This window comes from Lampetra planeri, chromosome 41 (genome assembly GCF_965212315.1).
Source record: "Lampetra planeri chromosome 41, kcLamPlan1.2.h2, whole genome shotgun sequence".
Lineage (NCBI taxonomy): Eukaryota > Metazoa > Chordata > Hyperoartia > Petromyzontiformes > Petromyzontidae > Lampetra > Lampetra planeri.
In genome coordinates this window covers 5,951,083-5,966,835 of record NC_136147.1, presented here as the reverse complement: position 1 = coordinate 5,966,835, position 15,753 = coordinate 5,951,083, and the positions used below count along the sequence as shown (strand labels likewise).

At 44.7% G+C, this 15,753-nt stretch overlaps 1 protein-coding gene across 1 annotated transcript; it reads left to right on the top strand.

Moving 5' to 3' along the window:
• Positions 1–672: 672 nt before the first annotated feature.
• LOC144732121 (transcription factor A, mitochondrial-like) lies at positions 673–9,523 on the top strand. Its single transcript, XM_078613412.1, has 7 exons — positions 673–823; positions 3,226–3,368; positions 4,676–4,746; positions 5,239–5,388; positions 6,622–6,717; positions 6,860–6,916; positions 8,481–9,523. Exons 1-7 carry the CDS (start codon positions 774–776, stop codon positions 8,772–8,774), a joined length of 861 nt encoding a protein of 286 aa, XP_078469538.1. The 5' UTR covers positions 673–773; the 3' UTR covers positions 8,775–9,523.
• The last annotated feature ends 6,230 nt before the right edge of the window (positions 9,524–15,753 follow it).

The window sequence follows — 15,753 nt, the reverse complement described above, 5'->3', positions numbered from 1 at the left end:
TTTTTTGGTTTGGCCATGTTTTGTTTGTTGTAGTACGGAGTTAGAATGATGGCTTTAATCTAAGTTGTCTTGTGGTTGTTGTTGTTGTTGTTTGACTTGCATCCCACTGGGATTTTTGCACAGCGTTGGTGTACGGTGCTTTTTTTTGGAAGACTTTGTAGTTTTTTCCTGGATTTTTCTGTTTGCACATAGTCACATAGTCACTTTAAGATGTTTTCTTGTTCATGTTTTTGTTTGTTGTTTGTTGCGGTTGCACCCGATTCAAGAGCCGAATGTCTCACACGGCTATACCAAATAAATGCAACTGAAAACTGATGTCTTCGGATGCTTGATGATATTATTTTGTGTTAGGTAGGTGGGAAATAAATAAATAATATGTTTTTTATTGTTATTACTTATATTATTATTTATATTTTTATTAGTAGGTAAAAATACAAATAAATAATACAAAATAATTATTTGTATTATTTATAATATTTATTCTTACCTAAAAAAAAATATTTCTATTATTATTTCTATTATTATTAGTAGGCAAAAATAAAAAAAACTATAATTTATATTATTTCTATTATTTATGTTTATTTTTACCTACGTGACTTTACCGAAAAAAAACCTAAGAGTATGAATCCTTGGCAGTTCACGAAAGCTTCAAATCTACAATTGTGGCTGTCGTGGCCGGGCCTAGGCACAGGAGGCGCTGTCGAGGCCCCGCTGCCCAGTGGCTGCCTCCCCCTCCAGCCTCGCTCGCCGTCGACACGCAGTTCCTCGGCGCTATGCAGCTCCTACGCTCTTTGGCCGCCGTCCTGTCGAGGCCCGTGTTCAGGTAACCATTCTGGCGAACTCCAGGAGACATCACGAAGAAGGAGCGGGGCAAGGAGAAAGCATAGAAGACTTAAACAGACGAGAGATACCAGGGGATTACCGAGATCCACTGCCCAACCCCCTCTGTCGGATAGATGCTTCCCCGCCTGAGGTGGCCCTAACCCGGCGGGAGAACTAGCCGAGACCCGCTGTGTGAATCTGTGTAAGGCCTCCACCAAGTTGGTAATAAAGTAATTTTTAATGTATCGAAGTAAAAACAAAACTCTACTTTTGTCGCCTGCATGGATTGTGGTACACGTAGATCGCACAGTAGCCCGCATTTTTATAAATTCGTAAAAATGCTAAGAATGCAGTTTGAGCTGGTTCGCGGAGAGACGCTATCGGTTAGCGCCAAAAATAACGTTACACGGATAAGGGGCTAATAATGTTAAGTGTCTTGTTGTCACAAAGTAACGAGAAACTACGTTTAAATGCGTGCCGGAACTTAACTTCGAAGAGCCCTTAAGTGTTTCGTTGCTTTGCGTGTTGTGGTTTTAGTCGAGGTTTGCAAGGGCACACGAGGGCATTGCGTCCACGTGGGCCGGGCTAGAGGCTTTATTTTTTTATTTAAATATTAAAAAGTAAATAACGAGACGGGTTCACACGGTATGTTGTTTATTGTAAGCTTTCTGTAAATGTAACGGGATGTGAATCCTTCAGGATCAAGAAGACAAATTCACGCATTTCTACCGAGATCTTCAGCATCTGTGTCGGTGTAAATTTCACGTTAACGCGAATTAAGAACGTTATTGAACCATTGCAATCCATTAATACGTTAGCAACAAAGAAACATCTACTTCATATCCGCTTCATTTTGCAAAAGGGACCTTGATTATAATAAATATAGCAAACAGTTGCAATTGCAGTGTTGTCAATATGTCCAGCACATGTAGACTAATTGCCTTTTACTGGTAGGAACCTCCTGGTTACACCAGCCCACAGGGGATTATTGTGTCCGTCCGTCGTGTAGGGAGGGGCTGGGTGGGCTGGGTGGGGAGGGGCTGGGTGGGAGGGGTGGGGCTGGGTGGGGAGGGGCTGGTCACCCCGTGGTGCCCTTATAAAACTCAACGTTTAACCTACTCACGCCGGCTTGTGCTCGTCCTCACAGTTGGGCATATTTGCGGAATACACCACGCCGCCGTTGACCCTGGCCATTGACCGAGCAACCCAACGTTCCTACCAGCTCCCTCCGCAGGAATGTGTTACCAGTCAATTGGGGCGAGTTTGGGGGGTGGGATTTGCCGATACAGAGATAGTCCCCGAGTTACTATGATCCGACTTACGATATTTCGATCTTACGATGGCGATAGCGATACGACAAAATTGTCAAATATTTTAAATTTCGCGCGGCAGGCAAACGCAGCAGCGTACGAGGTACGATACTGCACGTTGGGACGCTGCCGGGATTGTTTCCTGAACAAAAACTTTCTATTAAATTGCAGTTCATATAGGTAGGCTAGGAATTGACCTTGTTTTTTTACTTTACATTTTACTGTTGAATACAGTATTGTAATTAATAAATACATACAGTATATAGTTTATACAGTACGGTACTGTAAATTGATCTGTTTTGCTCAATAATCACCATTCTTTAAGACTCCTGGGTAGGCTAGGCCATCTTCGACTTACGATATTTTTGACTTACGATGGGGTCGTCGTAACGCATCTCCATCGTAAGTAGAGGACTACAGTCCTCATACTTGACCACTCTCATCAGTGCGGGTTGACGAAGGTGGGGAACAGATGTTGGAGCAGGAGCGCAGTGCATCGATTAATTTTGCTTCACTGCCATCTACACGGCACATGATGGTCGCACTATCCGGGCGTTTTTTTTACCTTAGCTTCCACATTCGGCGTTATTTGGTCATGGGTCATAAACAAAGTATATTCCTGATTAGTGTGGGACAGCACTCATCTCTGGAGGCATCCTTGGTCGAAATTCCACATTCTTGTGGCAGTTACCAGCTTATGCATTATATGACCACTATTATCCTCCCAAAAACGGTGCTCATTGTCTGATCCTGGAGAGATGACGGGCTGAGTCGACATCCCTTTCATAATAGCATTTGAACTCGTGACCTCGATTGCGAGTCAAGCACCAGTGGCCTAGCTAGCGAGTGTACAGGCGGTGCGACTGCACCGGGCCCCATTGGCTAACGCGCTGGGATACGAAGGGGGGTGGAATCCAAATGGGGAAACCCAATTCCACTCCTTTGGACCAGCGTCCATGCCAACCACGCTTCGCCACTCCCGTGCGCTCTTGGTGGCTTAAACACAGGTAACGGTAATACCAAATAATATTCCAACCCCCTATGTAACATCCTTGTCGTTCTGGGTGTGTGTGTGTGTGATGCGTGTGTTTAGCCGGCCACAAGTGAGCTGCATGGCTGTGCGGCTTATTTCTGGTCCATCGGCTGTCCCGAGTCCCACGCCGCCCAAGCGGCCTCTCACCTCCTTCTTCCGCTTCTTGGCCGAACAGCGACCCCAAACGACTCTGCAGTACCCTGGTTGGTGCACGGCAATTGCATTTTCATCACGCAAGTCATTCTTAAGCATAGCTAGTGACCTTGCAAATTCAGGCTTTGAGTTCCACCGAGAAATGGTGAAAGATTTTGATGAACATCAGTGTCCTGGACAAGCAGCTTATTGCTAATCTCACTTAAGACCCCCTGGGATTGAATCTACCTTGAAAACAATGGAAGACGTTAAATCGGATCTGCATTTCTCGTGGAGAATCAGCCCATGACCATCATAAATAGAAATTCAAAGGAAGGCTGGCGTGTGCGTTTGCGCAAACACTTGACCACATAACAATGAACCATTGTGAACTCTTAAAAATTCATTGGAGGTATTGAAGTAATCCACCACACATCAACCAGAGCAATTGTATGTCTAATTTGAATATTCACCTTGAAGTTGCTAATCTACCCATCCACAAGAAGCTGTCCATAACACCGGAACCAAATCAGTATTGCAAAATGCACCAATAACTCGAATAGACATCGGCACATAACTTGGACCAATAATAACACATTGCCTTGCAGACACAACAATCTACATGTGCGGTCGTTTGTCAGTCCACTACTGGATTAGGATTTCTCCATCTCTTGCAGGTCCGGTGTTTATTTAACCATACTCCACCGCATTTGTCAGTGTGGGTTGACACAAGACGTGCAAGAATCGAAATATTGTATTACAATTGATTTTCTGCATTGCCTTCTGCTGCCTACTCTTTATTTCTGTAGGCCTATAACTACAACATGCCCAACGTGGTGTTCGCACATCCAAGTATTATCCAGGCGCAACCAAGCTTAGATTCTGAGATCTGATGAGACTGGGTACATTTCTTGGTGATTTTGTCAAAGGCGGCTGAAATAATAATGCCCTTTGTTTACCGAGGAAAGCCTCAATTATTCTAAATACTCAATGCTCTGTTTGCAGGAAGGTCTTGCAAAGGGATATCTGGGCCCCATATCTCTTTAGAAGGGCTTGTGGGAAAGTGCAGTCCCCTTGCAGGGAATAAGAGTTCACTTGAAGGCATCTCTCAAATAGTGATGCCATATCTGCTTCTACGAGCTACACTCGAACACAGGGCAACACTGCTTTCTTTGCAAGACTTACGAATGGACATTTCATCTCATGGCATGACGCAGATATCTCTAATGTAATAGAATTGCTAAATAGCCGATAAAATATTCTCAGCTTGTAAAGCACTTTGGGCCAACCATTTGTGAAAATGCATACCTATATGTTTAATTTGAGTATTATTCGAGTATTAATATACGCTTTTGCTTGTGCGTTTTGGTGAATGCAGAAATGAAACACACAGATATCATCAAGAACCTATCGGAGCAATGGAGAAAAATGTCAGACGTACACAAGGAGGTACCCAGTCACTCTTTGTACCATTGATGGAGGGTTATGGCACAATCCAAAAACTTACTATGTTAATTACAGCTCAAATTAACAAGCACATGCCTCATTAAATAAGATAATATGCAGTAGTGCATAATTTGTAGCTTCATTTTACTTTAATCGCTTAATGAACAGAAATAAAATTTAACACAGCTTGCTAAAAAATATAACTTTAAATAGCTGTCAGCGCTGCGAGACTTGACATTAGAATATTGCTCATGCTGTGTTGCCTATTTCACGTTAAGTAACTGGGTTTCCAGTTAGATATTTTGAACAAACTTGTTTTGTTTATCCAAGTAACAAAAATGTTCCGGAAAATTCAGAGGATGTATTTCAAAAAAATACTACACCTTATTAAAACAAGTTTTTATCTCACAGGTGAAGTAATCGCTCCCTATTTCTAATTGAAACACTCACTGATTAAGAGAGAAACCGATGTCACCCCCCATTGCTGATGGACAGAGATATCAAGAGATTGCAAAAGCTGAGATGCAGAAGTACCAAGATGAGTACCAGCGATTCCTCAGCAGGCTGTCGCCAGAGCAGATCAAGGCCAGGAAGGATGCGAGCAAAAAGAAGAGGACCAGGCGCTTGGCTCGCATCCGAAAGAAGGTAAGTCTGTTTTCCTGTAACGCGGTAGTAGTTGCGCGCCTGAAGAACACCGCGATGTGAAAACACGCGTTAAAATAAAGCTATGTATATAAAAGGGAATTTGTGAATGTGTGTGTCTGATTGAAATGTTTAGCATACTTCCCAACATGCAACAAACTTTAAATTTGGCATGTGGGTAGCTTCCAGACTGTACACAATGCTAAAAATCTAAAAATAGACTTTTGTATTTTTTTGGGGGGGGGTGGGGGGGCGCAATAATGGATATAATATATTGCACGGCAAGTGAGCGGTGACGTCACATCTGTGATGCCACCACTTACTCATATTTCGCATTATGTCCAAATCGCATCTGCGCTATGAAAAAATGTGTTCCCTAATATTTTCATCGAGTTATATCCAATTCGCATTATGAAAACACACGTCATTTTTAGGAGAACAGACTGTATCTGCATTTTGCCAGAATCTTCTTGGGCTAACGATGGGATGCCTCCATGTCTAACCATAGTGTGCTGCCTGGAAAGTAAGATAAGGCTTGCTACTGGGTTTGTCGTGAAATGGCGATACCACAATGTATATTGTATGGTATAAGCCTCGTCATAATGGCATCATCCGTTTTGAAAAACATCGGTATATCGTGATTACATTGGCTCATATTTTTCAAATTTGATTATCTGACTATGAAATAACAAAAGCACAATGATTAAAGTTCTAAACAAATAAATAGCGTCCATTCAATATGTGCTATGTTAAACATTTTCCCGAGTAATTGAAAGTATGGCAGTTAGAAGAAGACAACATTTTTATAGTTTGTCAAATAAAAAATATATGTTGATCATAACTGACAGCGTGTGCGTTGTAATCGTTAAAGATTGTAAAGTTGCAATGATTAAGAAGACGTGTGGTAGGGTTGCGTTGATTAAAACTGCAGTTGAAGAATGTTTCAGTTATCTTCATTCGTACAAGCAGTACAGTGAAGAAAAAAACATTACAATACAAGCGTGATATACCATTACAAGCTTATAGAAAACTTATCGTATCATCTCGTGAAAAATTTATACCATGACCATATTTGCTAACTGCGCACGATAGAGCAAAACCAAGTGTGGAGCTCTTCCGCTCGGTTGACCCGGCCTCCTGGGTTCCCTGCGCTGGAGCACCCCATGGGTGGAGGAGTCTAATCCGTGCATATTCACGATTTCTATTCCTTGTTTTCCCCCTTTTGCGTGCCCTCAGGAGCTGATTGCCCTGGGTAAGCCCAAGAGGCCGAGTGTTCCATTCAACATCTTCATGGCAGAGAACTTCAAGCGGGTGACGGGTTCCTCGCAGCCGGTGAGAAGGGAGCGTCGGCCGTAACGTTGCTCACACGGCATCAACGCGCGCGTGCCGAGGAATCGAGGCTTTTGCACGGCGCACGTAACAAGCGTTGACGCTGCGTGGAGTGTTGACACGCATGCGTTGTTGTCGTGTGCAGGAAAAGTTGATCCGGTTGCGTGACGAATGGTCGGGACTCGACGACATGCAGAAGCAGGTGAGGCGTTCGCTTGTGGATTGTAGTGATTTAATGGGGTTGTTTTATTTTAATGGCACAAAATACGAAACATGTTCGAACGCAAAACGGTTGAAGTGCTGAACTGTGGAACCGCTTGGAACTTGATTTAAAAATCAGGCAGCTGCCTGTGATTAAACTGGGGTTTTGAGTGTAGTGAGTTAATGGCCTCAGCCTCGTCACCAATGACTGCACAAAAACCATTGGATGAAGTTTGATTCAGCACTTAACATAGGTAAAATCCAATTTATTTATTTGTATTTACTACTTACCTTTCTCATGCTATTCGTCGCGTACGGTTGCACTTTATTTTGCGCGCGGTAGCAATTTAGTTTGCTCAGTCGGTGTTAGCCGCTGAAGCAGAGGTCGCAAACGGGTTTTGATTCCTTACCCGTACCCGTACCCGGCTGCACCAGGGTCGCAAACGGGTACCCGTACCCGGCCGGGTACAGGTAGCCGGGTATTGGGTACCCGATTGCGACCTCTGGGATGAAGCCATGTTGCAAGCGTGGGTGGGTTGATTCTAGGAACTTGAATTGTGATAAGAGACAAGACGTTGGGAAATGAGTGACAAACGGTTACTCACCAGTGACTCGCGGCCTACCCGTACCCGGCCGCACCAGGGTCGCAAACGGCTACCCGTACCCAGACGGGTACGGGTAGCCGTACCCAGACGGGTACGGGTAGCCGGGTATCGGGTATGGTACGGGTATCGGGTACCCGATTGCGACCTCTGCGCTGAAGGCATGACAGTTTTCTTTTTTCATTCCTGATGCCTCTTCTACCGTTCCCATTCTGTTGTAATGTGCACTGATGCCTACCCTTGAGGGTGATATTGGCACATTAAATAAAGATTGATTGATTGAACACCGATAATTTAAATATTTGTTTTGCTGTTATGTGATGAACATTTTTACTCTCATATTGCAAGTAAGGTGGGGAAGTGCTGCCCTCTGATATGCAAACCAGATGTCACTCGAGGGGATATCAGCTGCATTTCTGTGATCGCTTTTTTTTGCCATTCTCTAAAAGGCAGGGTTTGACTGCTCTTCGAGGGACATAACATGGACACTTTGTCTCATGACATGATGCCAATAGCTCAAATGGGATAGCGTTCCTAAAAATTGCAAAAATAACAACACAAGTGTAGAAAAATCACGTCTATGCGTGGATTATATGATATTGCAAAGTATTTAATTTGCAATGTGGTAGGGCGATGCGTTGTGTATTTACATCTAGATTGATGGATGCAAAGCGTTGACATTAGAATCTGAAGGAGCCTAACGTGCCTATGTTTGTGACGATTATCTGAACCGGTCCTGGGCCCTCCCCTAGGTCGACTCAGCCTCTAATACCTACTGCGGTGTGTAAATATTGCACTGGCGAGACAAAGGCGGCCGGGCGTGGTGCTGGCCATCCCTACCCCCTTGTGTGCTGTGGCAGGCTTTGTAGGTGCTACTCGCTAATTGCCCCAAAAGTCTGTTGAGGCTATAGGGGTGATCTTTGTCTTTTTGTGTGTGCGCGCGTGCGACGTTGGGGCGTGCAGAAATATCAGCAGCTGGCGGAAGACGACCGCGTGCGTTACACGCGAGAGATGGCGGCGTGGCGCGAGCAGATGCGCGAGGAAGGCCGAGGAGACCTGGTCGACGTCAGGGCGGCGCGCAAAAAGCTGACCGCGACCAAGAGAGCGGCAACAAAGGGCAAGGCAAAGCCAAAGGCGAAAGGCAAACCTAAATCCGCAGCCGCAGCCAAGACTGAAGACAAATTGGCAACATCCATGGCAATAAAGAAAGGCCTTCCGCTTAAGAAAAGCAGCAGCCAAACGGAGCGGGAGCTGTAGAGAAGCGATGTGCGTGCGCGTGTTTGTCCGAGTGTGTTATTTTCCCGAAAACCATTGAGAAACGCTAAGGGAAAATACGTTTTCAAAAATGTAGGAGCTCCGTCCGCTTTGCTGGCTTGGTGAGTATTGGCAGTTGAGCCATGTAGCAAATGTAGGCAATTTGTGTCGTTTTAAATCTCATGAAGCTGTGAATATCCATGCATTAAAGCATCAGGGCAGTGCTCCCTAACTTACAGACAGTCCTCGTAAACAACAACTTGCTACATCTGCATGTGTTTGATGATTGGTAAAGAAGTCCGTTATGACATAGCACTGATTCAAATTTAGACAAGAGACTCATACATATACAAAATCTCTTCATTAAAATCATATCTCTCACCCCCATCTCGCCTTTCTCAGGCTATTATAGGAAATGCTGTTAGCAAGCACCCGATAAAGGTGCACAAGGGGGTGTGGGGTGTGTCCAGCACCATGCCTTGCTGCCTTTGTCACTCCAGCACGGATCATCCTAGGGAAGGCCCAGGACCGTTTCAGATATTCGCCATTCATGTTGGGCATGAGCAGCAGTCGATCTTGGCTCACCAGGTGCGGAGCGCAGTGCCATAACCACGACTGTCCCGCTCCTCGACGTGTTTCTCATGGCATACACGGGTCGCAGAAGATTTCTGTAAATAGGAATTATCTTGATGGCACTCGTTTAAAAATGAAGTACAAGCAGTGTGTGACAATTCCGTATGCATTTGAACAAAGAAGATTGGAAAAGATGGAAAGACGCAGTGCTATGGGTCAAGAGAACTGGAATTTGGGAATCGTGTCATGAAAACTAAATTTAAAGCGCTAGTGTAAATAAGCCTACGAGCCATCGGGAGATGGCGTTAACGTACATGTATAACGCGCATAGAACAGATGGGGGCGTTGTTTTGTCATTTCAGCACCTCGCACCTGATCACATGAACATGGTCAAAATCTGGTTGCATAAAAAGTGCATAAATTGTTATGGAAACCATGGACCGTACACCCCGATGAAGAATGCTGCTGTTCACAGATTCTCGGGGATATGGTTCGGATATTTCAGAGTGAGGTGGCCGGATAGTTCGGGTCAAAGCACCGAGCTGGCACTGCTGAGATCCTGGGTTCAGATCCAGTCTGTGGCCTGTGATTACATCGGGTTCTGTCGTGTGGTGAATTTTCTTTGTCCGGTCACCAATGGCTGCGCACACAAAAAACCCACAAACATTTGGTTCAGCATTATGAGATCTCCTTTGCCAGTAGCAAGATATAGTAATGGGTTTTTACCCTTTTATCTGGCACCAAAACTGACACCTCTATACAAGGGATCATGTTTGCAATAACCACAACACAAGCAGTCAAAATGCAAACAAAAAGAGACAACTCTGATAAAGATATGCACTGTCCATGAAATTGATTGGTCCACACCCGAGACAGCTTTTCTTAGAGCCTAGTCTCCACTGGTGTTGGACCAGATGACGCCAAAAGGCGTACAACACCAGTGGAGACTAGGCTCAAAGAAAAGCCGTCTCGGGTGTGGACCAATCAATTTCAAGGACAGTGCATATCTTTATCAGAATTGTCTCTTTTTGTTTGCATTTTAACTGCTTGTGTTGTGGTTATTGCAAACATGATCCCTTGTATTAAGGTGTCCGTTTTGGTGCCAGATAAAAGGGTAAAAACCTATAACTGTACTATATTTGGTTCAGCACTTGGGCTAAATTCCAGCTCCGTGGTTTGACTTGTCTTGCCATGAACATTGTCCTTGGTGGCAGGATGGTTGGAGAAGTGGTTCCCTTTAATGGTGATAATTCAGAGGTCGCCGGGAGGGGTCTCAGAATGGAGCTCTGTGATATCCGCTTCCCCAAGCCGTTGTCTAGCATCGGTTCCGAATGGCTCAACTCATGAGGTCCGTTTGTATTCATCTCGTGACATGCCACCGATAGTGCAGCCATAGCATTTCGGAAAAAAAAACTGAAGATTGTAGGAGTGCACTCATATGTGCTGAGACTATCCGTATCACTCGGCGCACATACATTGAACATTTTATAGCCTACACGAGAAACTTATTTGTCGTACGTACTTTTGCTTATATTTGCATAACCGCTTATTGTACCATGATTTTTCATAAATAAAATATAGACTTGAATGTGTGTTGATTTAATTCAGTCGAACGATTCACTACCTTTCCACCACCCCTGTCAATTCTTGTAAAAAACATTGAATCGCTATTTATGATGAATGATAGCACCTCCAGTGGCTGCAGGGATGAAATATGAATCTTTCAACATTTCTCAAAACACGATTTAATGCTTGTATGATAGTTTAACGTCTAGGAGAGTTGGTGCATCTTTCCACCGGTCGGTTACATAAAATATATTTGCAATAAATATTCTACCGTATTAATTGATGTTGGGCAACGGATACCCATCGCCTAGCTGCTGTTTCAACGATCGTGCGATGCACTTCGCATGTGCAACGTTACAGCAAAACTAAACATCTCCATTTGCCAGTCGAACTTTTTGTAAGCGACTTGTTTTGCTCATGTGGATATTGAGCCCGACTTTACAGCTTTATTGAAAGAAATGTAAAACGACTGATAAAGATAGAACGAAATTTTGATTTAAAGCTTTCGTGACTGCAGGGATTCATATTATTGGTTCTTTCGGTAAAGTCACGTAGAAGGGAAATAATAAAATAATATTAATATAAAACAAAAATTATCACGACGTTTCGACTGCAACACAAGCAATCATCATCAGATGTGAAATCCACAGAAAGAAGAAATATTTTTTTTTGCTGTGGATTTCACACCTGATGATGACTGCTTGTGTTGCAGTCGAAACGTGAGAATTTTTATTGTTTTATATTTTTATTATTTCCCTTCTACGTGACTTTACCGAAAGAACCAAGAATATAAAGATAGAACGGTTACACATTACTGGACAAGGTGACGCTCTCCTGCGTTCTTCAAAGCAACAAGATATTTTCCAATAAGTGGATTTGTAGCGACAGTCAAATATAAGTGGAGCAAATATTAACCATCTCAGATGTATTACCATAAGCATCACTTCCTTTAGGAAATGTTAGAATTATGCTATTAGCCTACTGTATACCAATTTTGATTTAAAGCTTTCGTGACTGCAGGGATTTATCTTCTTGGTTCTTTCGGTAAAGTCACGTAGAAGGGAAGTAATAAAATAATAAAAATAAAACATAAAATAATTCTCACGACGTTTCCTGATCTCATCATATGTCTACTTGACAGACCTGTTCTCTACCTGAAGACGGCTGCTTGCGTTGTGGCCGAAACGTCGTGAGAATTATTTTATGTTTTATTTTTATTATGTTATTACTTCCCTTCTACGTGACTTTACCGAAAGAACCAAGAAGATACTGTATACCAATTAACTCAACATTTTGTATTCCTCGCACTGGAGGCTTCACGCTGGCAGTGCATAAACGCATTTCTGTATCTCCACATCAATAAAACACGAGTCCCATCAGCCTCGCAGGCATGTTGTCCAGAAGCATCCGCTTCAGCTAGCAAGCTCTGGAATCGTTTTCGACATTCCTGATCTCATCATCGACATGAGTCATGTTTGTGAAACATGCTGCTGGGTTTGCCCGATGCTTTTGGCAAAGGCGCTGCAGAGTGGATGAAAACACTTTCGCGTGGAAACCCAACACGGGCCCCGAATACATTTCCCCTGACGAGTTACAGCAGGGAGGTGCAGTAAAGGGGGTCTTGTGATGTGTGTCTGAGGGAGACCGATCATGGGTCTCCCCTAGGTCGACTCTGCCTCAAATGAGTACGTGGTGCAGTGTGTAAACATCGCTACTGGGGAGACAACGGCGGTCGTACGTGCTGCTGTCCACCCACCGTCTCATATGTGCTCGCTAACAGCACTTGCCCCTACAGTCTGTTTAGGTTACACGTGGGATCTTTGTCTTTGATGGAGACGGTGTACACGAGAGATTTTCGTGGGAGCGGTAGTGTCGTGGGTCAGCACACATTTCTACGATCCCGGCAACCCGAGTTCGATTCCCACTCACGGTCAACATCAGTGACGAATATCTGAACCGGTGGCCAATTTCGCCGATAAGACATCATCAGTGTGAGGGCCGCCACACCTTTTGAAACCATTGTTGGGGTTTGACAACAGCACGATGTAGTAATAGGGTTTTACCCTTTCAACTGGTACAAAAAACTGACACCTTTATACAAGGCATCATGTTTGCAATAAATGACGTCACGCGATTTTGGACGATTTTTGCCCCCCCCCTTCGTCACACGGCGTCACAAAAAGTCAGACCCCCCCTCAAATATGACGTCACAAAGCTCTGCCCCCCTCCAACAAAAAACATGCTTCAAATCGCTTTAAACTATTGTCATTGTAGTGCGTATTTAATGTGCCGCTGCACTCTGATGTTGTAGGAAAAAACATTTATTAAAAATTGATTTAATTCCCCCCCCCCCCGAGTCACACATCGTCACAAATGTCTGACCCCCCCCCTCCCCCAGGTGCGTGACGTCATTTATGGACGGCCCCCTACACGGAAAACCCGGGAAGCCTTGTCCTACTGGTGGCGGGGGTCTTGTCCTGTCGTAGGGCAAGGACATTGTGGTGATTGAGTGCGGTGGGGGATGGGCGAGAGAGGAGAGAGAGAGGTTGATGGTGGTGGCGGTGGTGGCGGTGGGGTTATTCCTTCACAAATCACCTCTCCCCTCTTCCTCCCTCCCTCCCTGCACGTGGGAGGGGAGCCCGGAGGGCGACATTTCCAGGCGCGCACAGCGGCTCCCAGCTCGCTCGCTCGTACGGCTTGCAGAGACACACATGGAGCAGCCAAATGAGACGCGCCACCGCTCATGTTCTTTTTGGGATGACCGAGACAAAGACACAGATACCTCCCCCTCCCCAGCCATAGCCTTAACAGACTTTTGGGGCAAGTGCTGTTAGCGAGCACCTTTGACTATGTATGTCTGCTGAACTTTTGTCGCACCGTGTTTCAGTTTCAGTTTTCAGTTGCATTTATTTTGTATAGCCTTGCGAGCCATTCGGCTCTTGAATCGGGTGCAACCGCAACAAACAAAAAACATAAACAAGAAAACATCTTAAAGTGACTATGTGACTATGTGCAAACTGAAAATCCAACCGTGCTAATCGGATGTGCGGGGGAAGGGCAATAAGGAACGAAACAGGTGGACTTCTCCACAAATCTGGCTGTCGCCTGATGAAGCTAGTTGTAATTACTGGCGAAACGTCGTACTCAGATTGTAAATGTTGTGGCTTGGCTCTCCAACACACAAAAGGTGTGCTGTACTAGTGACGAATTGGCCACGTTCTGTTTACGTGACAAACCTTATGAGTTGGCTGTGTCGGGTGGTGGCGGGTTTAACGACACATTTATATATTTACGCGACCTAACCACAAAAATCCTTTGTTATGGATGATATTGGTCGCGAAAGCTTACTCCGTGTTAAACTGACATCGTGCACAAAGACGAACACCACCCCCCATCCCTCCCGCATCTAAAGGCCACAAAAACAACCTCAACACGTTGGTCAATAACCCCATGGCCTTGAGAAGAAACATATAATTGGCGACGTTTCAGGAAATGACCCGTTTTCATGGCCAATACATAGAAAGACCAGAGATAGAGTGGATAATAGTAGCTGATTGAAGACTGCACTTTACACCATGGGGTCCGATAACAATTACATTTGATACCGTTTGTAATTCTAGATTTTAAGCTTACGTGACTGCAAGGATTCATATTAGTCACGTAGGTAAAATTTATCTACGTGACTTTACCGAAAAAACCCAAGAAAATGAACCGTTTGTAAATTGGCATGTGAATGGTGAGTGACCTATCAGGAGCTGTTGAGGAACAGACAACCCCTTCAACAATCCAAAAGTACGACTGAATAAACTCGTTCGTATTAAAAGTATATACACAAACATGTTCCTAACACATTGCATTATGGGTTCACCGTTGAAGTGAGATCAATGGAACAGTCGTGAAGCCTCTGTAAGTAAATAAATCGGTCATGCTGCTGCTGCGTCGACAGTGGTTGGTAGTCGAACTCAAGTGGTCGGGGTGTTTTTTTTAGCGCAGTGCGCTAACCGCAGCGCCACCGCTCACACCACAGATGTTGTAAACACCATAAAACTGCCCTGCACACAGCCAAACAGCAGAAGGCAGTCTAGCAACAGCCGCACACACACACAGTGGTCGTCACGGAAACGCGAGGCGTACACACACAAACACAACACAATATGCAGAGCAGACGGGAGGTCACTTTACCCCTATTCATAACAATCCACTATTCTCGTAACAATCCACCATGTCCATCGTGTATGGGTGGGGAAAAAAGAAACCATCGAAAGTGTGCAAAAGAAGAACGGAGAGGCGCGTGCTTGGAAATACATTGGGGAAGAGAGAACGAAGAAGACGCGGATTAGGGAACACACACACACAGGTGGACGACAATTCAACGTGAGAATGGTGAGTAGTTGCCTTGGGCAGGACACGTCACCAGAAGGTTCGACGAATGGAACGTTGTACGAGAGGACAACAACCGCGGAGATGGAGCGATGAAATCGGCTCTCGTGCAGGTGCCAAGGTGGATTTGTTACACATCGCTGGATCGCATTGGGAAGGCTTCCATCCAGAAGCGGATGGACCATGGTTACGGTCTGACACGTGTAACGTACAATGCCCACGGCGTTCGGACGAGGCTTTGGCAGCCACGTGCAAGCGGGCTTAGGTTTCAGAGTCAACATCTTGGTGCGCTTTTGTGAGCCTCTGTAATGTCACTGACATGTGAATTCCTAATGCGCGTTGCAAAGCGCTCGTTCCTGCCAGATAATGTAATTGTACAAACACACAGACCAGCATGCAAGGGTGCGTTCGGTAAAATATATGATGTGACTACTACTACTACGTATTAATAATAATCTGTGCT

Bases quoted from the DNA above. Each gene is read 5' to 3' on its own strand.
- LOC144732121 (XM_078613412.1), top strand. From the start codon at position 774: ATGCAGCTCCTACGCTCTTTGGCCGCCGTCCTGTCGAGGCCCGTGTTC. The intron at 3,369-4,675 runs GTTGGTGCACGG...TGGTGAATGCAG, and splicing joins AACGACTCTGCAGTACCCTG to AAATGAAACACACAGATATC. The intron at 6,718-6,859 runs GTGAGAAGGGAG...TGTCGTGTGCAG, and splicing joins TGACGGGTTCCTCGCAGCCG to GAAAAGTTGATCCGGTTGCG.